The sequence below is a fragment of the Neopelma chrysocephalum genome, unplaced genomic scaffold, assembly GCF_003984885.1.
Source record: "Neopelma chrysocephalum unplaced genomic scaffold, ASM398488v2 Primary Assembly neopelma1_96914, whole genome shotgun sequence".
Taxonomy (NCBI): Eukaryota; Metazoa; Chordata; class Aves; order Passeriformes; family Pipridae; genus Neopelma; species Neopelma chrysocephalum.
Window position 1 is genome coordinate 57,010 of NW_020925557.1, and position 22,319 is coordinate 79,328.

Genomic DNA, 22,319 nt, shown 5'->3' on the forward strand with positions numbered 1-22,319 from the left:
ATAGCTCAGTCTGTGCACGCATCTCATGCCTTCAGTTCATTGGATCTGAAGCTCTGTCCACGCGGTCTGAGATCATTCTTGCCACCCAAAGTCCCTCCTATCGATCTGCCTTTAGGGGCTTTCCGAGATCTTCCAGGTGTACCTTTATCTCTAGTTTTCCCACAACTTTCAACTATAAACACTATTTTCTCATACCTTATAACTATAAACACACAGCTAACAAGTATAAACTCACATAGTTTCACACAGTCTACAAGTATAAACACCACACAGCTTGCAACTTCCCAAGTTATGTCAAGCAAGACCTACAAAAATGCAGGAGAAATTGTTCACACAATCCTGCTCTCCCAACAGCCTTGGTGACTATATTCTCCCCCCCATCCAATAAAGCATGGAGGTTTTCCTTGGACCTCCTTTTGTTGTTAATGTATTTATAAAACCACTTTTATTTATCTTTTACAGCAGTGGCCAGATTAAGTTCTAATTGAGCTTTTGCCTCTCTAATTTTCTTTCTACATGACCTAACAACATCCTTATATTCTTCCTGAGTTGCCTGCCCCTTTTTCCAAAGGTCATACACCCTCTTTTTTCCCCTTAGTTCCTGCAAAAGCTCCCTGCTCAGCCAGGCCAGTCTTCTTCCCCACGGCCTCGTCTTTTGGCACATAGGGACAGTCTACTCCTGTGCCTTTAATATTTCTTCCTTAAAGTATGTCCAGCCTTCCTGGACCCCTTTGTTTTTAAGGACTGTTTCCCAAGGGACTCTCCAAACCAGTGTCCTGAATAGGCCAAAGTCTGCCCTCCTGAAGTCCAAGGTAAAGGTTTTGTTGACCCCCTTCCTTACTTCACTGAGTATTGAAAACTCTATCATTTCATGGTCACTGTGCCCAAGATGGCCTTCAACCATCACATCTCCCACTAGCCCTTCTCTGTTCATAAACAGCAGGTCTAGCAGGGTACCACCTCTAGTATGCTCACTTTACCAGCTGTGTCAGGAATGTGATTTGATGATCTCAGAGGTCTTTTACAACCTAAATGATTCTGTGATTCTTATGAAGATAGGTTGAGCCTATTCAGCCTCAAGAAGAGAGGACAGAGGGGACCTCATCAATGTCTATAAGCATTTGAAGGGAGGGTGTCAAGAAGATGGAGCCAGGCTCTTCTTGGTGGTGCCATGCATGGTGGACAAGAGGCAACAGGCAGAAACTGATGCACAGGAAGTTCCACTTGTATATGAGGAAGAACTTCTTTACTATGTGACTGACCGTGCACTGGAACAGATTGCCCAGAGAGGTTGTGGAGTCTGCCTCACTGGAGATATTCAAGAACCATCTGGACACAATCTTGTACAATGTGCTCTAGGATGACCCTGCTTGAGCAGAAAGATTGGACCAGAAGACCCACTGTGGTCCCTTCCAACTGTACCCATTCTGTGCTTCTGTGTCTTAAGTTGCTTTCTCATACCTCTACCAGGAATTATTCTCTGTAGAGGTAGATGTCTCTGATATCAGATGTCCTCAAGGTTAAAGAGTATTTTAAGACGTAATGAAAATGGGAATCTATCTGATTACTGCTGATTTGACACCTGATCTTAGATTTCAAGTAATGCTTTTTTTATTTTTGTGTCGTACTTAAATTGTGATAGTTTTAAATATCTGAAGATTTTCTTTTACAAATATTTATGGTGTTCTGACGATTCTGCAAAAGCAGCACAGTTATAAACAAACCTATGCTTTTAATCCTTAACTAAAGTGGATTACAATGAGATTTTTTTCAAAGGTTCTTCAAAGGAGTTGACATTGTACACAACTTGACATGAGGTTTGATAACATAGTTGCCTAAGTGTTTGTTAATGAATAAGCTCAAAACTTCAGCTTCATGGATGCCAGGCACAAAGTCACATGCTTTTTTTTTTAAGGCATGTCAAAACATAATATATTACAGTATCAAGTCTTGTTAACTTGTCAATGGAACAGTATAATGGAAGCAAATTCCACTCTGGTGTTGATGTTCTCATTGAATAATTTTCTTCCTCTCCTCTTCCCCCCCCCCCCCCGCATGGAACAACTTCAGTACAGACCAGTTAAGATCATCTTGAATTTTCTGTATAGGAGACTTGACTTTTGGTTTGTGGGCTTGGACTTTTTCTGAACTAAGCAGTTGGATAATACTGAAGTGACAGTTTCTTCCATGTATTTTGCAAGACATACAAGGCATCACATAACAGGGTCGGCAAATCATTTACTCATGTTGGAGAGTTTTGGGTACACTGTGTTCTCCTAAATATCGTTTCATTGTAATGTCCTTGCGTATTTTATCGTGAGCTTTTGGAAATATAATTTCTTTTTTTCAGTTCGTAAACTTACAGTTGCTGTAGGGCAGAGGTCTGTTTGGTTGATCTATCTTGAAGAGTAGCATAATAAATTAACTTCATTGTATTGGATGTCACTCCTGTATTTCAGAGCTTTCAGCCAACACAGCTGCCTTTGCTAAAAGTGCTGCCATGTTAGGTAATTCTGAGGACCACACTGCTCTATCTAGAGCTTTGTCTCAGCTTGCAGAGGTTGAGGAGAAGATAGATCACTTGCATCAAGAACAAGCTTTTGCTGATTTTTATGTGTTCTCAGAACTGCTCGGCGACTACATTCGTCTTATTGCTGCAGTAAAAGTAAGTACTGCTAGGAAAAATGTATAATTTTTGTGTTTAGGGTCAAACTTTGAAGTTTGTATATTTAAGGTAAATGACCAAGTTGTATGGGGCTCTGAGCAACCTGATCTAGTGGAAGGTGTCCCTGCCCATGGCAGTGCGGTTGGAACTAGATGATCTTTTAGGTCCCTTCCAACCCAAACCATTCTATGATTCTATGAACATTTGTATGCATTTGCACACTTCATTATGCAGTTAAGACTTTCTGAGTTTTTGCCTGAAATTCCAATCAAGTAAAATGAATGAATCCACAATCAATTATTCCCATGTTAAAAATTGTGACAAAAAATGGGCATGGATTAATAGGATCCAGACAAAATCTAAATGGTGAATATCTTCTAATTAGATCAATATTATTTGTACAGAGTATTTAGGGACACCATACTAGTTAGCATGCTGAACACGTTTCTTTCAGGTAACTGATTTTTGCACTATGCTCATAAAATGTTTTCAAGGACATAATTTGGCTATATTAGATAACCAATAGTTTCAGTAAATAAGCAACAAATATTGCTTGTGGATTTATGTTGGAGGATGCAGAAATTGTGTGAACAATTTCTATTGCATTTCTGTGACCTTTGCCTTGGCATGGGTGGGTGCAGAGAGTAAAAAATACTACGCCACTAATCAGGCTGCAGGCCTTGTGCCAAGGTGAAGGAGGAGTTCTTTTGGCAGGAAAACAAGTTTTACGGACACCTGCTGTGGTCCAATTAGTACTGTACAACACAGTATGTTTTCCTTATGTATCCAATGTAGCCTGCCTGGGAAAGAATCACATGTCTGTGTGTCATAAGCAGTATATAAGCTGTCTTTCTTCTAATAAAGCTGATATTTTGCCGGTCACATTGACCTGTGAGCATTATGTTCATACCCCTCCGCTGATAGATTTACATCTCAGTAAAGAAAGTATTCAATTTTGGTGTACTGTATGATTAGGTTTTGGCATGGGGAGGGGTTGTATTAGGTTTATGTGGCAAGGTTTTGGTAGCCGGAGGGCTTCAGGGGTGACCTCTGTGAGAAGAGGCCAGGGCCTGCCCTGTGCCAGACACAGCTGGTTCCAGACAACTCCCCAATGGACAACATTCAATATCGCATATCGATCTCCTGCTTACATTCCTGGATGTTGCATTGCCTGTCGATCTCCTCTTGTAACATGTCTGCTTGTCTGAGGAGTTCTTGCTGGACACGCAGATGCCTTCAGGTGCTAGGGGCACTTCCAGGTGTTGGAGCTCCATGCAATCTCAGCTCTGGACAGCTATTTCAGTCCTTAGGAGGTCTGTTTGGTTGGAGACATAAGCATATGTAGGCTGCAGTGCTTCTGTTTGGGTTTCAGCCTAAGCCTTGGAGTTGTGGTAGGTGGACACCATTTTCTTTCATCAGGACACAGTCTCCTTGTAGTTTTCAGAAAAAAATCACAGAATGGCAGAATCAATTAGGTTGGAAGAGACCTCTAAAATCATCGAGTCCAACCTTTGAACGAACACCACCATGTCAACTAGACCATGGCATTAAGTGCCACGTCCAGTCTTTTCTTAAACACCTCCAGAGACAGTTTCCATTCCAATGTTTAACAACCCTTTCCATGAAGAAATTACTCCTGATGTCCAACCTGAAATTCCCCTGGTGCAGCTTGAGGCTATGTCCTCTTGTCCTGTCCCCAGTTGCCTAGGAGAAGAGGCTGACCCACATATGGCTACAACCTCCTTTCAGGTAGTTGTAGCAAGTGATAAGGTCACCCCAAGCCTCCTTTTCTCCAGGCTAAACAACCCCAGGCTCCCCCAGCCACTCCTCATAGGACTTGTGCTCTAGACCCTTCACCAGCTTCATTGCCCTTCTCTGGACAAGCTCCAGCACCTCAGTGTCCTTCCTGAATCAAGGGGCTCAGAACTGAACACAGTACTCAAGGTGCGTCCTCACCAGTGCCGAGTACAGAGAGACAATCACTTCCCTGGTCTTGCTGGCCACACTATTCCTGATACAGGCCAGGATGCCATTGGCCTTCTTGGCCACCTGGGCACACTGCTGGCTCATGTTTAGCCCTCTGTCAACCAGCACCCCCAGGTCTTTTTCCACTGGACTGCTTTCCAACCACTCTGCTCCCAACCTGTAGCTCTGCATGGAGTTATTGTGGCCAAAGTGTAGGACCCGGCACTTGATCTTGTTGAATCTCAAATGGTTCACTTATTTATAAAATGGTAATTATTTTGAAAGACCTCGTCCTTCTAATTCAAGTTCCCTGGAGATCTCAAGCTTCCAAGTAGGCTTGCACAGCCAGCAGCTAGCTGAGGTGACCGTCAGGGCTGCAGCCTAACCTTGCATGTGAGCAGAGCAGGCAGCAGCAAGCACTGCCCTTGTTGCGCATTGTGTTGCACTGCCACTGTTGCTCCCAACTGACGCCACTCCCTGTTTGCACTCCCTGATCACTGGCGCTCCCTAGGATCCAGTTATATGCAGCTTCCCACAGTTTAAACTGACCACAGGGACCGGCAGCACCTCCCCACTCTCTCTCAACCCAGCAGTTAGTAGACTGAGTTTTAACATCTAAGACTTTTTAACTGTGTTATACTGCAGTGGTAGCAACAATAGCTCAGTTGGTTAGAGCATGGTGCTAATAATGCCAAGGTTGTGGGTTCAATTCCTGTATGGGCCATTCACTTAAGAGTTGGACTTGATGATCCTTGTGGGTCCCTTCCAATTCAGAATATTCTGTGATTCTGAATGGTGAATAGTCTTAGAAAACTAAACCTCTGTTCATGACTTCAAAACTACTTTAACACCTATATAATCCTTTAGAAATAAACTGTTGACTAAGTCTGGAACTAGGATTGGATCCATCCACACTCACACTCCTCTCTGAGAAAGAGTTTAGAAAACAAGGGGGTTCTTTCTGCACCTCGCTACTCAATGGGAGGGTCTTCCTGATATACTTTGTTTGAAGCTCCCATTTGGCCTGTGACAGACTCCCCGGGAAACTGCCCTCAGGAACCAGGGAGCAGAATAAAGCTGGCAGATTGTTAAGGATGTCTTCCATAGAGTGCAAGAGCTAGAGATCCCTGGGCACAAGAAATTGGGCAAGGAAGACAAGAGACCAGCATGGCTCAGTCGGGACGTACTGGTCAAACAAAAGGGCAAGAAGCATATGCATAGACAATGGAAGCAAGGACAGGTATACTGGGAAGAGTATAGGGACAGAGTCTGGTTGTGTAGGGATGGGGTGAGGAAGGCCAAGGCAAAGGTGGAGCTGAATTTGGCAAGTGATGTAAAGAATAAAAAGAATCATAGAATCATTAAGGTTGGAAAAGACCTCCAAGATCGAGTCCAACCTTTGACCAAACACCACCATGCCAACTAAACCATAGCACTAAGTGCCATGTCCAGTCTTTTCTTAGACACTTCCAGGGATGGTGACTCCACTACCTCATTGGACAGCCCATTCCAATGTTAAATTCTTCCTGATGTCAAATCTGAACCTTTCCTGACAATATTTGAGGCCATTTCCTCTTGTCCTGTTACTAGTTGCATGGGAGAAGAGGCTGACCTCCACCTTGCTACAACCTTCTTTCAGGTAGTTGTAGAGAGCAATAAGGTCTCCCCTGAGCCTCCTCCAGACTAAACAACCCCAGCTCCCTCAGCCACTCCTCATATGACTTACTCTCCTGCTGGCCACCCAATTTTTGATACAGGTCAGGATGCCATTGGCCTTGGCCACCTGGGCACACTGCTGGCTCATGTTCAACTGGCTGTCGTCCAGCACCCACTGGTCCTTTTCCACCTGGCACCTTTCCAGTCACTCTTCTCCAAGCCTGTAGAGCTAACTGCATGGAACTGTTATGACCAAAGTGCAGGAATCAACACTTCACCTTATTGAACCTTATACTGTTGGCCTTGCCCTATCGATCCAACCTGTCTAGATCCCTCTGCAGAGCCTTTCTACCCTCCAGCAGATCAACACTCCTGCCCAACTTAGTGTCATCTGTGGACTTACTGAGGGTACACTTGATCCCCTCATCCAGATCATTGATAAAAATATTAAACAGGGCTGGTCCCAGTACTGAGCTCTGGGGAACACCATTAGCAACCAAACTGGGAGGTGCTGTCGACTCTCTTGGGGGAAAAGAAGCCTTGCAGAAGGATCTAGATGGATGATCTAGATGATCTAGATCTAGTGGTCAATCATTAATGAGATGAAATTTAAAAGAACAAATGCTGGATTCTGCAGCTGTGACAGAGTAACGCTGAGCACGAGTATAGATTGGAAGAGGAGTGGCTGGAGAGCAGCCCTGCAGAAAGGTGGCTGCTGATGCTGGTTGACAGCAGGGTCAACATGGGTCAGCAGTGTGCCCTGGCAGCCAAGAGGGCAAACTACCTCCTGTGGGGTGCATCAAACACAATATAACTTAGCCAGTCAATAAAGGTTATTATCCCACTGTATTCAACAATGGTGGGGCCTTCAGTACTGTGTGCAGTTGTGAGCCCCACAATTTAAGAAGGCTGTTAACATCCTTGAATGCATCCAGAAGAGGGCATCAAAGCTTATGAAAGGGCTAGAAGGAATCACAGAATCATTTAGATTGGAAAAGACCTCTGATATCATCAAGTCCAACTTTTGACCAATCATCACCTTGTCAACTAGGCCATAGCACTAAGTGCCATGTCCAACCTTTTCTTGAACACCTCCAGGGATGGTGACTCCATCACCCCCCTGGGCAGTCCATTCCAATGTTTAACAACCCTTTCCATGAAGAAATTCTTCCTGATGTCCAACCTGAACCTCCCCTGACCCAGCTTGAGGCTATGTCCTATTGTCCTGTCATTAGTTGTCTGGACAAAGAGGCCGACCTCCATCGTGCTACAATCTCCTTTCAGGTAGTTGTAGAGAGCGATAAGGTCATCCATGAGCCTTCTTTTCTCCAGGCTAAACACCCCCAGCTCCCTCAGATGCTCCTCATAGGACTTACAGGAGCATCTACAGACTTCAGGTTTGTCTAGTTTGCAGAAATGGAGGCTGAGGGATGACCTCATTGCTCTTTACAGCTTCCTGGGAAGGGGAATTGGAGAGGGAGGTGCTGATCTCTTCTCCCTGGTATCCAGTGATTGGACATGTGGAAATGGTTCAAAGCTGCACCAGGGGAGGTTTAGACTGGACATTAGGAAGCATTTCTTTACCAAGAATGTGGTCAAACACTGGAACAGGCTTCCTAGAGAGGTGGATGATGCCCCAAGCCTGTCAGTGGCATTTAAGAGGCGTTTGGACTGTGCCCTTAATAACATGCTTTAACTTGGCCAGGCCTGGATTGGTCGTTGTAGGTCCCTTCCATCTGAACTCTTCTCATTTCTCATTATCCTGACACATATGCAAACTGCCCTCTGGGCTGTTTTTTGCATTTTTTCCCTTTTTCTTCTGTCTTCCCTTCCCCCAGTCTGTGGGAAAGAATGCTTTGAAGTTTTACGCAACCTGCAATTATCTTCTCTTGATAGAGACTTCATCTGTTTTGGCAAAAAACAGGCCAAGGAAAAGACAGAATGTTGCTGCTTCCCACATATTCTTCTAAACTTAGGCCTTCCAACTACAAAGGTCTCTTGAGCAAAGGAAAATCCTTAAAATAGCTCAACTCCTCATCCATTTCTTGCACTTGTCCCCTTGCCTCCTTACAGTGGACTACTAGTTTTGTGGTATCTTTGGATCCTATATATATCTGTGAAGAAAGATTACGTGCAGGTACCCCCAGATACCAAACAGTGAAGGATTTAGGAAAATTTATTTCCAAAAGCTGAGAACACTAACATTATGGCACTAGCTGCACCGGGCATTTTAAGAAGTGCTGCTTTTTCCTCTCCAGACCTTTTTAATGGCTTACCTGGCCCCACCTTGTGGGGCCTCCAAGGTTATCTGTAAGAATTTTATCTTTTCAGGGAGTTATCCTCTCTGTAAGGCAGGAGAAGAAAAAAACCAAACTATTTATGGGAAGATATTCTCAGACAGGGGAGAGGTAGAGCAGTCTGGAATGAAGGAGTGAAGTTGAGCCTGAGAGGGAGGGGAGAGGTGTTTTAGTTTTTGTCTTTGTTTCTTTCTATTCTGTTTTTAATTGTCAATAAAATAATCTTCCCCAAGTTGAGTCAGTTTTGCCTATGATGGTAATTGGTAAGTGAACTCCCTGTCTTTATACTGATCGATGAGCTTTTTTTCATCTTATTTTCTCCTCCTGTCCTGTTGAGGAGAGGGAATGACAGCGCAGCTGTGAGTGGGAGCGGCAGCCAGCCAAGTGTCAATCCATCACAGGGGTGTCTTAGAATTTTATCCAGAAATATCTTTGAACTTGTCAAGCTGTTGGGAAAATATTTTTATATTTTAAATATATACACTCACATTATATATATATCGTTGTAGTCTATATGTTAATATAAATTTTATCAAATACTTACTATATAAAAAATGTATACTTTGATTCTACTACATCCATCCATTACTAACAAAAATGTACTGCCAGTTATGCATACAGTCGATGAAAAAGTTTGCTAGAATCTGTATTTAGATAAGCATTTGTATATTATAGCATTTTACAGTGATCGCTTTGGTACTATTGTGATGGGACAAGGAATACAAAATGATTTGGAGCACCAAGGTGTCTGTCTAAAGAGGCTTCCTGAATGCCCACTGTTATTTTTAGATGGTATTTAGCTGTGCAAAGATGATGTCAAATTAAATCCAAGACACAGTAAAGTTTCTTTTGAGTATACTTGTTCCAGTTTTATCCAGAAATAACTTTTTCTAATAGGAATTTAGACAACTTTAACAATTGCAATTGTTTAATAAACACCCATACTTACAGGGTGTGTTTGATCATCGAATGAAATGCTGGCAGAAATGGCAAGATGCTCAGGTCACTTTACAAAAAAAACATGAAGCTGAAGCAAAGCTCCAACTTGCCAACAGACCTGATAAATTGCAGCAAGCTAAAGATGATATAAAAGAGGTAATGTTGTCAAATATTAATATCATTCTGGAGGCCAGACTTCTTTTACTGATTCATTCAGTCTCCATTAATGCCCTATGTTATACAACTTTTGTTTATAAATCACGTATTAGCTATTTTCCATATTTACTGACATTGTTAAATGTAATTTGTTTAAAATATGAGATGTACATAATAGTTACCTATTCTGAGATATGTAAGGCAGTCAAATACTGTCTCTAGAGAGTCTGGGAGATGGGAAGAGGGGAACATGAACAAGTTTAAAAATGCTTTTAACTGTTGCAGATGACTTGGGTAGTCAGAAGAACATCTCTTGGTTTCTAAAGCTAAAATCTAGCTTAAAAGACTAACAGAGAATTGTTCACGTTTTGCTTAATGATCCTGCATATTTACCTATATATTTTAATTTTTTATATATATGCATATATTATAATTAAAGTAAAAATACAACATGTTGAAGTTTCATAGATTATGCACTTTTTCTAACATGCTTCACTAAGGAAATTGAAGAGGTAGGACAGCTTAATTATTTAACATTAATGCATTCTAGTTATGAATAATGGAGAACATCATTGCAGATTTCAATCTCTTATGCACTTTATTTTGTTTGGTTGCCTTATTGGTCACTAACCAAAGCTGCTTTGTTCTTTCTGCACTTCAATATATTTTTTACGTAGTGTTGAAGTTGATCATTAACATGGCTTTCTTTTTTTCTTTAAAAAGGCCTTTATTGACTGGGAAAAAAAAAGTCACTCTTTTGTGACCACATTCTTGCTGGTTAGCTCTCTTGATGTCATCCATCCACCATGCAACAAGTGAGCTGGAACTCATTGGCAAAACTAATTCCTGAGTGTTTGGAGCAGTAGGAAATACTAAATGACCCTTTCTTATTCTTACTATAAAAAGAATAGTGATGTTGTTCTTGAAGGGTTTCTTTTTCCTAATTTCTTGTGTGTTTAGAGAAGGTTGTTAAGTAAACCCAGAATGTGAATATGCTGGCAGAAAATTATTACTTCCACTGAAATATATTCAGAGTTGCTGAATTCTTTATTAGCAGTCCTTTTGACAGAGATATTAAAAAGTGGAAGCCTATCCAGCTTGAGCTTCATCTGTGACGCAGTTCCTTTATGCAGATAAAAGGAAAAAGAGTAGTCCTCAAAACACCATATAAAACAAGGGGATGATTTTTCCTTGACAGACACTGTAAGATGATAAAATCTCTGAAGTCTTGGGCACCTCTAAGATGCTGTAATATAAAGGCACAAGTTATTTCAAAGAAGTCCTAATCTCTCTTTTCTGGATTGAATTTTATATAGTTTTAGTTATTAGCTAACTCTGTAGGCTGTGCACATATTAATATTACCCTGAAGCACATCCTGTTATAACTTATTGCACAGCTCTGTAAATGTACATCTGAAAAGACAATAAGGGAACTTTGAATAAATACAGACTAAATACATAAATATCTCAAGATATTTATTCGAATAGATGTTCATTGCATATCACAACAGTAAGATAACACTGCACCACAAACTGCTCTTGTGAATAAATAGCACCAGTAGATTTTTAGCAGGAATATACTATATTGGTGTACTTTGTTTCCTGGCTGCTTTTTTTCTGAGGAAGATAGCTGTTACCAGATCTATTAGCTCCCATAATTCAGTTAGTATATTGAGATTAACAGATACAATTGCATTTTTATAATTTCTGTTAGCATGCATATGTCTGAAGTGTCAGGATGATAGCTTTTTTCATAATATACTTACACAGATGGTTTAAATTTAGCAACATAATAGTTACATAAAAGCAGGTGCAAAGGAAGTCTAGTAATGATTGTGTAGCTGTATGTCTTTTGACATAAAATAAGGATAAACATGACCAAGTATTTTGTAGTATTGATATTAATGCCTTGTTCCCAGTATGGCAAAACCCTACAAGCAACTTCACTTTCTCTGAATTTTACTTCTGTGCTCTTACCTGCATTTCTTTCTTTTTTTTTTTTTAATTCCTGCTGTCTCTTAAAACAGACCCCACTGAGCAAGAGAGCTTGTGCTTTGGCTTACTTAAATAACATACATTCTGACCAATAAACACACCCTTGTTAGCTTGTCATCTGCAGCAGAAATATGGCAAAGATAATCATTTACTTGACCATAGGCAGGGATGAAGATTTAATAAACTCTTATGTGAAAAGGAAAGACAACTATTTTTTGAGACTTTTTCACATTTGATTGAACAGGTAAGAAAGCTTAAAGGTTTAGGTTCCTTTCATAGCAGTGCTTGTAAAGGGAGTAGCTAATAAAGCTTTAGAGATCCTTTTTCTTTGCTAAAGAATCTTTACATTTTTTGTTTCTTAATATAATAACAATGTTAAGATATTTTTATATTTGGTATGTAGATAATATTACCTTAGAGATATCATTGTTTTAACTGATCTGATGACATTCTTCTCTATAAATTGTTGTTTTGAAATTACTGTACTGAGACTTTTGCTTAAGTATGTCAAAAAACAAATAGATGCTTTTCGATTCTTGAATGGCTATCCCTAATATACTAAAAAAAATTCAGATACCGATAGACTGAACATTGAACGCAGTCTTATCTCTGAATGTTTTTCCTTTGCCAGTGGGAGACAAAAGTTCAGCAAGGGGAAAAAGATTTTGAACAGATCTCGAAAACCATTCGTGAGGAAGTGCAAAGATTTGAGGCATGTATAATTTTGTCCAAATAAATTATAGTTTTGCTTTAGATAATATCGATGTTCCAAGCAAACTTGGTTAAGAGGTTAATCTACCATAATTATTTACTTTATTAACAGAGGGAACGATTGAAAGACTTTAAAACTGTTATTATCAAGTACTTAGAATCGTTAGTGCAAACACAACAGCAGGTAAGAAATTTTAACATTTTTGTACAAGTTAATATGTTCCATATTAGGTTAGTTACAAAAGGCAGGCTTTAAGTATAGCATTTTATAAAACATGGAGAACTAACTCTAGTCTGTAATCTATTGCAGGAGAATATAGTGATTGCTGTTTCCCAGCTATTACTGTTCTTACTTGCATAGCCCTGATTCAGGGAGCAAGAGAGAAGCTTTGTCAGGGAGATGGGAGGGGAGTGGAGGTTCTATTCAAGAACTACTTTACCTTGTAGACTGGAGTAAAATGCATTAAATATGTGCATAGGCTTACTGGAGAGACTTGAATACTGAAATGTTTATCTGCTTAAAAAAAAAAAAAAAGAAGTACTGAATATTGTACAGCAGTAAAAGAGCTTTTGGTGACACAGAAGTAGGCCTGGTTCCCAAATAAATGTCCTTTTTTTTTTTTCAATCTGGGAACATAACCCTCCAGAGTTGATTAAAAAAATAAAATAATTAAAGAAAACCCAAACACCTTTAGAGGTAAGAATGGCAAACTCACTGTGCAAACAAATTCTGTATAGCTATATTCTGTGCTCAGTGTGTAAGAATAACTCTGTTTGCATGACCAGATATGTGTTTATTACTTGTGTTTTTCTTGCATAATGTAATAATGTGAAAGGATAATTAATGAGTGGACAATGGATAAGCATCTGTGTTCTTACTTTGTCCAGTGGAGACAAGGTCATTACAAGAGGAGTATGTGTGGGTTTTTCCAACATTCAGTACTTAAAGTAAGGTAGTTTTTTTTTCCTTCTCTCAAGCTAATAAAATACTGGGAGGCATTCCTACCTGAAGCTAAATCCATCAACTAAAGGAAGACTATTCCAAATAGCAAGAGACTCTGGCTGTTTCTCCTGGATAAAAACTAAATTCCACACTGAAATCACTTCAAAATCATTCAAATCAACCACTATATATTTTATGAATTAACATCTGGTGGTTTTATATATCACAGCATTTTATTAACAAACTGCATGTCGTGACCCTCTTTGAAGTGGACTGTGGCATGATGTTCTGCAACACATTGATGAATTGAACACTATTGTATCTTAATACTTGCACCAAAAGCAGATATTTTTATTCTTTACAATACAATGTTCTGTAGTATGCTTACCTGATCTTTGAAACAAAATTAATTGCATTGATTAATGTTCACCTACACATTCCTGTAGAAAATCATGTTTCTGTGATTATGATAATAAAGAAATGTATCTTGTGAAACATTAAACTTTTATTTTGTTTCTCTAGATATTTACTAGCATTCTTAAAAGTAGCAATTAAAACAGATTGAGATTATATCAGACAGTAACACATAGAATGGTTTGGATTGGAAGGGATCTTTTAGAGATCACCTAGTGTCATGGTTTAACCCCAGCTGGTAACTAAGTGCCATGCAGCTTCTCACTCACTCACCCACCATCTGGATCAGGGAGAGAATCAGAAGAGTAAAAGTGAGAAAACTTGTGAGTTGAGATAAAGACAGTATAATGGGTAAAGCAAAAGCCGCACGTGCAAGCAATGCAAAACAAGGAATTCGTTCACTGCTTCCCATGGGTAAGCAGGTGTTCAGCCAGCTCCAGAAAAGCAGGGCTTCATCATGCATAAAGGTTACTTGGGAAGACAAAATGCCATTGTTGCAATCCGAAATTTGGATATCAGCAGAAAAGGAACTTATAGGATTATGTAGCAGGCCGTGGACAGCAGGAGCTGGGAGAAACTCCTTAATCTGAGGACCAGACAAGACCCATTGATATTCAAACATGTTGATTAGCCTGTCTTCTGCAGCAGGATATGGAAAGACTTTGTGATAATGCTATCAGACCATGTTGAAACCCCTTTGTTCTCTTCCCCCCCATGTAATCCTGGTTATGGGAAATGTTAACCATTTTTCCCCCATATGTCATCCTTGTTACTGGAAATGCTAATCAATTGTGGAATCCCCTAGTTGGCATAACCCGGCCTCCCCATTAGCATGTTCTGCCCCCGAGACCATTTCGCATGTTCAATAAAGCATTCCAGTTTCTTCCCCCAAATCTGGGATCATCTAGTTTTTGGACCTTTACACGCCATAACTTCAAATGTCCCCACGCCTCCTTCTTCTCCCCTCCAACTTTATATGCAGAGCATGATGCCATATGGTATGGAATATCCCTTTGGTCAGTTGGGGTCAGCTGTCCTGGCTGTGTCTCCTCCCAACTTCTTGTGCACCCCCAGCCTACTTGATGTCGGGGCAGTACAAGAAGCTATTGTGAAGAAAATTAACTCTCTCCTAACCAAAACCAGCACACCTAGTCGAGCTCCTTGCAGTGCATCAGTTATCATGCATTGAGCATGCCAGCATCACATAATATCATTTGCTTGCAGATGGGCCTGGCCTCAGCAGTCTGAGACAGATTCTTTTGTATCTGATTCTTGGCCTTTGATTTGTTCTGTCTCTAGTGCTATCAGCGTAAGTTAATTTTAATAGTTTCTGATAGTTTGCTTGTGGAATGTAAAGAATGCACTACAGTTTGTGTCACGTGACTTTCTATGACATGTAACATGGTAGAGGCCCTCATGATGGTGATAGCCAAACAAAGAGTATGGAAAAATAAGAACCCTATTTTGAGTGATATTTAATTGCCCCTCTTCTCAACACCCTGCTGTGGATATCTTGGCTAACTCAGCAGGTTCAAAAACTTAGCTGTTTAACAAAGCGATGTTATTTGTGCTTAATAGTTGTTCACAAGTGGAATATATAGACAAAAAAAACAGTGACATTGTTTCTCCCTATTCAAAAGAAAAAGTACTCAAGAGATGCAAAAATATTAAGTAATCTCAAGGGACTAAACTGTATTTGATTATTTTTTCCCCCTCAATATTTCAGTTGGTGTATTTAGTGTATGTGGCAAGATTCTGGTAGCAGGCAGGAGGTCTGCAGGAGTGGCCCCTGTGGGAAGAGACCTGGGGTTGCCCCTGTGCTGGACACGGCCAGTGCAAAATGGTTCTGAAACAGACCCACCACAGGCCAAAGATGAACCCATCAACACATCGGTCTCTGTTAAGAAAAAAAGACTGGTCGTTGTCAAAGACAACTCCCTTCTGAGGGGAACAGAGGGCCCCATATGCTGACTGGACCGAACCCATAGGGAAGTCTGATGCCTCCCTAGGTCTCAGGTTAGGGATGTTACTAGAAAACTCTCTAGTCTGGTATGGCCCTCTGCTTATTATCCACTATTGGTTCTTCATGTCAGCAGTGACGAAATAGCAAAGAGAAGTCCAAGGGCAATCAAAAGGGATTTCAGGGCCTTCAGACAATTGGTTGAAGGATCAGGAGCATGGGTTGTGTTTTCCTCAATCCTTCCAGTAGCAGGGAAAAATATTGAAAGGAACAGGCAGACCCAACAGATCAACATGTGGCTCTGAGGCTGATGTCATTTTGGGTTTTTTGATCATGGGATGCTCTATACTCCAAGACTACTGACACCTGATGGGATACACCTTTCTCAGAGGGGGAAGAGGGGTTTTGAGCAGGTGTTAGCAGGGCTGATTAATAGAGCTTTAAACTGGCTTCTGGAGTTTGTAGACAGAGATAAGAAGCTGAATAGCCCCCCTGTAATCAAGGAGGAAACAGTTAGTGACCTGCTGAGCCACTTGGATCCTCACAAGTCTATGGGACCAGATGGGATCCATCCTAGGGTGATAAGGGAACTGGCAGAAGAGCTCGCCAAGCCTCTCTCCATCATCTACCAACAGTCCTGGCTCACTGGGGAGGTCCCAGATGATTGGAAGTTGGCGAATGTCATGCCCATCCACAAAAAGGGCCGGAAGGAGGACCAGGGAAACTACAGGCCTGTCAGCCTGACCTCAGTGCCTGGCAAGGTTATGGAGCATATCATCCTAGGTGTAATCACACAGCACCTACAGGATGGACAAGGGATCAGACCCAGACAGAACGGGTTTAGGAAGGGCAGGTCCTGTCTGACTAACCTGATCTCCTTTTATGATCAGGTGACCCACCTGGTGGATGAGGGGAAGGCTGTGGATGTAGTCTACCTGGACTTCAGCAAAGCCTTTGACACCGTCTCCCATAGCATTCTCCTGAAAAATCTGACAGCCCACGGCTTGGACAGGGACTGGGTTAAGAACTGACTGGATGGTCGGGCCCAGAGAGTGGTGGTGAACAGTGCTGCATCCAGTTGGCGGCTGGTCACTAGTGGTGCCCCCCAGGGATCAGTGTTGGCCACAGTTCTGTTTAATATCTTTATTGATGATTTAGATGAGGGGATTGAGTCCACCATTAGCCAATTTGCAGATGACACTAAGTTGGGGGGAGTGTCGATCAGCTGGAAGGCAGGAGGGCTCTGCAGAGGGACCCGGACAGGCTGGAGAGTTGGGCTGATTCCAGCAGGATGAGGTTCAACAAGGCCAAGTGCTGGGTCCTGCACTTTGTCCACAAAAACCCCATGCAGTGCTACAGGCTGGGGACAGAGTGGCTGGAGAGCAGCCAGGCAGAAAGGGACCTGGGAGTTTGGATTGACAGGAAGCTGAACATGAGCCAGCAGTGTGCCCAGGTGGCCAAGAAGGCCAATGGCATCCTGGCCTGTATCAGGAACAGTCTGGTCAGCAGGACCAGGGAAGTGATTCTTCCCCTGTACTCAGTGCTGGTGAGGCCACACCTGGAGTACTGTGTCCAGTTCTCGGCCCCTCAGTTCAGGAAGGATGTCAAGGTGCTGGAGCAGGTCCAGAGAAGAGCAACAAGGCTGGTGAAGGGACTCGAACACAAGTCCTATGAGGAGAGGCTGAGGGAGCTGGGATTGTTTAGTCTGGAGAAGAGGAGGCTCAGGGGAGACCTCATCACTCTCTACAACTACCTGAAAGGAGCTTGTAGCCAGGTGGGGGTTGGTCTCTTCTCCCAGGCAACTATCAGTAAGACAAGAGGGCATGGTCTTAAGCTGTGCCAAGGGAGGTTTAGGTTAGATATTAGGAAGAAATTCTTTACAGAGGGGGTAATCAGGCATTGGAATGGGCTGCCCAGGGAGGTGGTGGATTCTCCGGTTCTGGAGGTTTTTAAGATGAGACTGGATATGGCACTTAGTGCCGTGGTCTAGTAACCATGGTGGTAGTGGATCAAGGGTTGGACTTGATGATCTCAGAGGTCCTTTCCAACCTGGCTGATTCTATGATTCTATGACTGCCCCAGGGGTGGAAGCACAGCCCAACCATCTGCCACGGACTGATCCAGACTGCACTGGAACAGGGGGGAGCTCCAGAACACCTGCAATATATTGATTATATCATTGTGTGGGGCAAGACAGCAGAAAAAGTTTTTGAGAAAGGGAGGAAAATAATCCAGATTCTTCTCAAAGCTTTCTCTTTGCTTTTGCTTTAAATAAATTGCCTTATCCCAATCCATGAGTTGTTTTTCCACCTTACTCTCTCTCCTGTCCGGCTGGGAAGAGGAATGATAGAGTGGCTGGGTGGGCACCTGGCATCCAGCCAAGGTCAACCCACCAAAGGAGGATAGTGAGAGAGTAGCATGGCTCCCTTTTGGTTTGATTTTTTCTTCCAGGCCTTAGAGCAAAGACAGATGCTTCTGTTATATATAGGTTGCAAACACTATGAGAATATTTAAATTCAACAACATCTGTGTTTTCACTCAAACACAAGATGAGGAGGCTAACTGGTGCTTAGCTGCTCTCTTTGGTGCACCTGATGTGGTGGTAAAGGAAATTGGTAGGTTTGAGCTGTGCTTCCTTCCCCAGATGCACTGTCTTCACTCTGATGCTGTATAGCTTGCCAAGCCATCCAAAATTCACCCCTTCCTCTGTCCCCCTTTGCCTTTTCCTCCTCACTGAGCCTTAGCTCCTTTGCAGCCCACCCCAAGGTCTTCTTTGCACTTGATGCTTTTGAATTTTTAGGATTTTTACCTTTTGTAGATTTTAGAAGTAGCTGTGTAGTAAATATAGATTTTTAATATAGCTGTATAGTCTGTCACACTTTAGTATTGTAGTTTACACTTACTAAACCCTATTTCCCCATTTCATATAGAATTTTCTAAATTCTTTAGATTTGCTTAGGCTCCTTTTAAAGGTAGAACTATAGTAAACATATTCTGTTTAAGAACGTTTGCACCCCAGGCCTGAACAACAAGATACCATCATAGTCAAAGCAACCTTCAAGCCCAGAATCTTTGGAGAAGCTCCAAAGACAGTACATGCTGTGAAGAAGAGGAAGATGAGGAAGAAAGGGGTCTTAGGACCCCCCGACTCAATTCCAAAGAGGCGTGCCGGGGGGAGGATTTGGGGAGGATCCGGGGGGCAGATAGTTCTGGGATTGGATGGACAATACTATAACATTGTGGAACCCCTGGACATGGGCGCCCGCGCCATCTGTACACCTTGTGCCAGAAGGCCTTCATTGATGCTCTATATCTTATCTCTACTAAATTTACCTGGAGTTTTTTTCTGCTCCCGATCTTTAGGCAACATGCTGCAGGATCAGTATCAAGAGAATGTAATGCCATGGGGGAAAAAAAGGCCTGCAGTTTTTTAACCTCTGTTTAAGCCAAGGCAGGTTGTTGCTTCAGCTTCCTTTATAGAGCTATGGTCACAAGGTGGTGGCTTTCTTTCCTTTTCTGCTGATTCAGCATAAAAAACTGATGGTTTGGAGGGCACTGATTCTTACCAGTCAGACAGCAGTGGAAAAGGTCATGACAAGTGTTGTGAAACGTGCCAGGTCTTCTCCTCTGCTTCTTTTGGGGATGGAATAATTGACACAGTCTGATACTTTCTTTCTTAACTCAGGAACCTTTCGAATTTACTATCCACAATATATTTACTCATTTAGTAGTTTCAAGCCTGTTATTGGGCTGTCCTAAATTAAAACCACTTGATTCTTCATTGGCTTTTGAGACCAAACATGGGCAGTGACCAGCCCTCGCAACTGTGCCTGAGCAGTGGCCCCACAAACAGAGTTTTCGGTTACCTCTGCATTTCTGAAAACTTGTAAGCATTGGCTTTTTCTCTATACAGTGCTTGATCTTGACTTTATTGCAGGGCTAGTGTCTGCAGCACAGGAGCCCCTGTGAAGTGCAGTGACATGACTGTACATGGCTGATGACCAGCAAAAGGGCTTTGGTGCCATTTCAAGTGCTTGGGATTGATCTTTGAGTCTTTGCATTTCCTTCCCTCCTAACTAATGAGGGCTCTCACCCCACATACAAAATTTGTTAAAAACTAATGGGGAATTTGCCCTCCCCTCTCCTGAAAACAGGAGTCTACAGGCGCAAGCTTTGTTAAAGAGAAGACCAAACAGTAAGAACACACCAATATCAAAAAAACAAATCACAAATCCCCCATATGCTGTCATTCTGTCAAAGCAACCCACATCAAGGCCTATAAACTGACTTATTTTTGGCTTTTTCTGTGGGTAGCAAAATATGCTTATTAGTCTGTCTCCCATTAATAGTCTTCCCTTTTACCTCCTGTCACACATATTCCCTGCACTGTATTCCTGTCCCTATTTCCACACCCTAACATCAGTAATGCTATCAGAAGTATTATTTTTACATAGATTTGGTTATGAATGAGCATCTTTGCTCATGCATCTTTTCCCATTTATTAAGCAAATCAAATTCATTTATTGTTAAAAGAGTAGGGATCTTATCCTCTTCCTCAGATCGAGGTAGGCAGTAGTAACCTCTTATGGTAACCACTTCCCCTTATATGACACTAAGACAATTTTAAAGGGAAAAAACATCCATGCACATTTTGAGAGATCATCTGGTTATAATTTTAAAAAATTAATTCTCTTGCCTCAGAGTATCCCAGGTCCATCGAAATCTGCATATGGCTATGGTCCTCTCCAGTGACTGCAGGTATGGAGGTATGAACTTTGCCTTGGTGCACTGCCCATGAGCAGCCCTTCCCAATGTCAACAGTCATGATTCTGACTTATCCCCTCTGCTTGTGTGAACCTGCATTGAGTGTGGTGTCCAAGTAGGCTTTTTTTAAATATTGATCTTATTGTTAGGAGGTTTTCTTCTGTTTGTTTTGCAGCATTTACAAATGGGCCAGATGTGATCTCCAAGGTGCTTGGGCTTGCAGAGTCTCCCTTTTCTTTTTGTGCAAAGCCCTTCTTGCCTCTGGTTAGGTGTTTATGTTCAGTGGAGCCTACAGTCATCCAGGTGGATGAAGAGAAGCTGCAGAGGCAGGTTTTAGGCAGCACACTCCAGGTGCCATAACCAGTGCTCCCTTCAGCCCCTTGCTACTACCCTCTCCCCTTTTCCTATAGCCAGTGTGGAGTGCTGTGACCACCTCATCAGCTGGCCTCAGCCTGACTTGTTAGCTCTGATCTGATTAAAATGGGATTACTGAATCATTTCACAGGGCTGAAGGCATCTGTTATACAGCTGCTGAATAGGAGGCCATTGCTTCAGTTGTCTGTCAGTGTTTGCAGTCAAAAGCACATGAATGGTGACCTGGTGGCATTGTGTATTTCAGACTTCTGTTTTAAGGAATCCTAAGAGAAAAGGTAATTGAGAGCTGGCAATAACTAACAAGAAGGAAAATGTAATTATGAAGCCCACAGTCCTTCGCTGGTTTCCCAGGGTCTGTGACAATACCCCCAGAGCAACATTTAGTTGCTCATATGTAAACAGTTCAAAAGGCTTACTTAGGTCTGGTAGTCCCAATGCTGGAGCTGACAGTAAAGATTGCTTCAGCTGTTTAAACGCAGCTCTGGTCTCATCTGTCCATGTTACAACTCCTTCCTTGGCCGCTTTTAGTGCTCCATATAGGAGTTTAACTAGTAACCCATAGTTAGCTATCCACAGGCGACACCGTCCTACCATTCCTAGGAAAGTCTGCATTTCTTGTACAGTGTGGGGCTCTGGGAGATGACAGATGGCTTCTTTCCGGTCTGTGCTGAGCCGTCGATATCCACAATAGATTTCAAGCCCCAGGTAGATGACTATTTCCTTTGCAATCTGCGCTTTCTCTTTCGAGACTCTATACCCACCTAGTCCCAAAAAGTTTAAAAGACTTACAGTGAGCTCGATGCATTTGTCCTGACTTTTGGCAGCTAATTGTCGTCTACATATTGCAGGACAACTCCTTCTGGCTGCTGCCTTCTCCAGTCCTCCAGTTCTTTTGCCAACTGGTTTCCAAATATCATCAGGTTGTTATTGTAGCCCTGCAGTAGAACTGCCCAGGTGAGCTGTGTTTTTCTCCCTGTCTCAGGATTTTTCCATTCAAAATCAAAAAGCTCTTGACTGTCCTTATGTACAGGAATGCAGAAGGAGGCATCCTTGAGATCAAGCACAGTAAACCACTCTAAATCATATGTTAATGTGGTCAATAAGGTATAGGGGTTGGCCACTACTGGGTGTATATCCTCTGTTATTTTGTTGATTGCCCTCAGATCTTGGACCAATCGATAGCTCTTACCATCAGCCTTCTTTACTGGTAGGATAGGGGTGTTGAATTTGGACTCACATTCTAACCCAAATTTGAGAAACTTTTCAATTATGGGGGCTAATCCTTTATGGCTTTCTAGCTTCAAGGGGTATTGTTTTTGTCTTACCAATGTTGCTCCTGGTTTGAGTGTGATGCTTACAGGCTCTGCTCGTTTGGATCTCCCAGGACACTCGTTAGCCCACACTATAAGGATGTGTCATCTCAATCAATGTGGCATTCTCAATCTCTGCGGGGATCTCTCCGTGGTTCTCCTGTATGAA

At 42.1% G+C, this 22,319-nt stretch overlaps 1 protein-coding gene across 1 annotated transcript in view; it reads left to right on the forward strand.

Annotated features, from left to right (window-relative positions):
- LOC113960807 (sorting nexin-2-like) overlaps positions 1-13,413 on the forward strand; it is a 36,504-nt gene extending 23,091 nt beyond the window's left edge. The window contains exons 5-10 of the mRNA XM_027670560.1: positions 2,460-2,665; positions 9,535-9,678; positions 10,179-10,190; positions 12,305-12,385; positions 12,497-12,568; positions 13,363-13,413. Coding sequence (XP_027526361.1) covers positions 2,460-2,665; positions 9,535-9,678; positions 10,179-10,190; positions 12,305-12,385; positions 12,497-12,568; positions 13,363-13,413 — 566 coding nt within the window. The remainder of the gene's footprint in view (positions 1-2,459; positions 2,666-9,534; positions 9,679-10,178; positions 10,191-12,304; positions 12,386-12,496; positions 12,569-13,362) is intronic.
- The last annotated feature ends 8,906 nt before the right edge of the window (positions 13,414-22,319 follow it).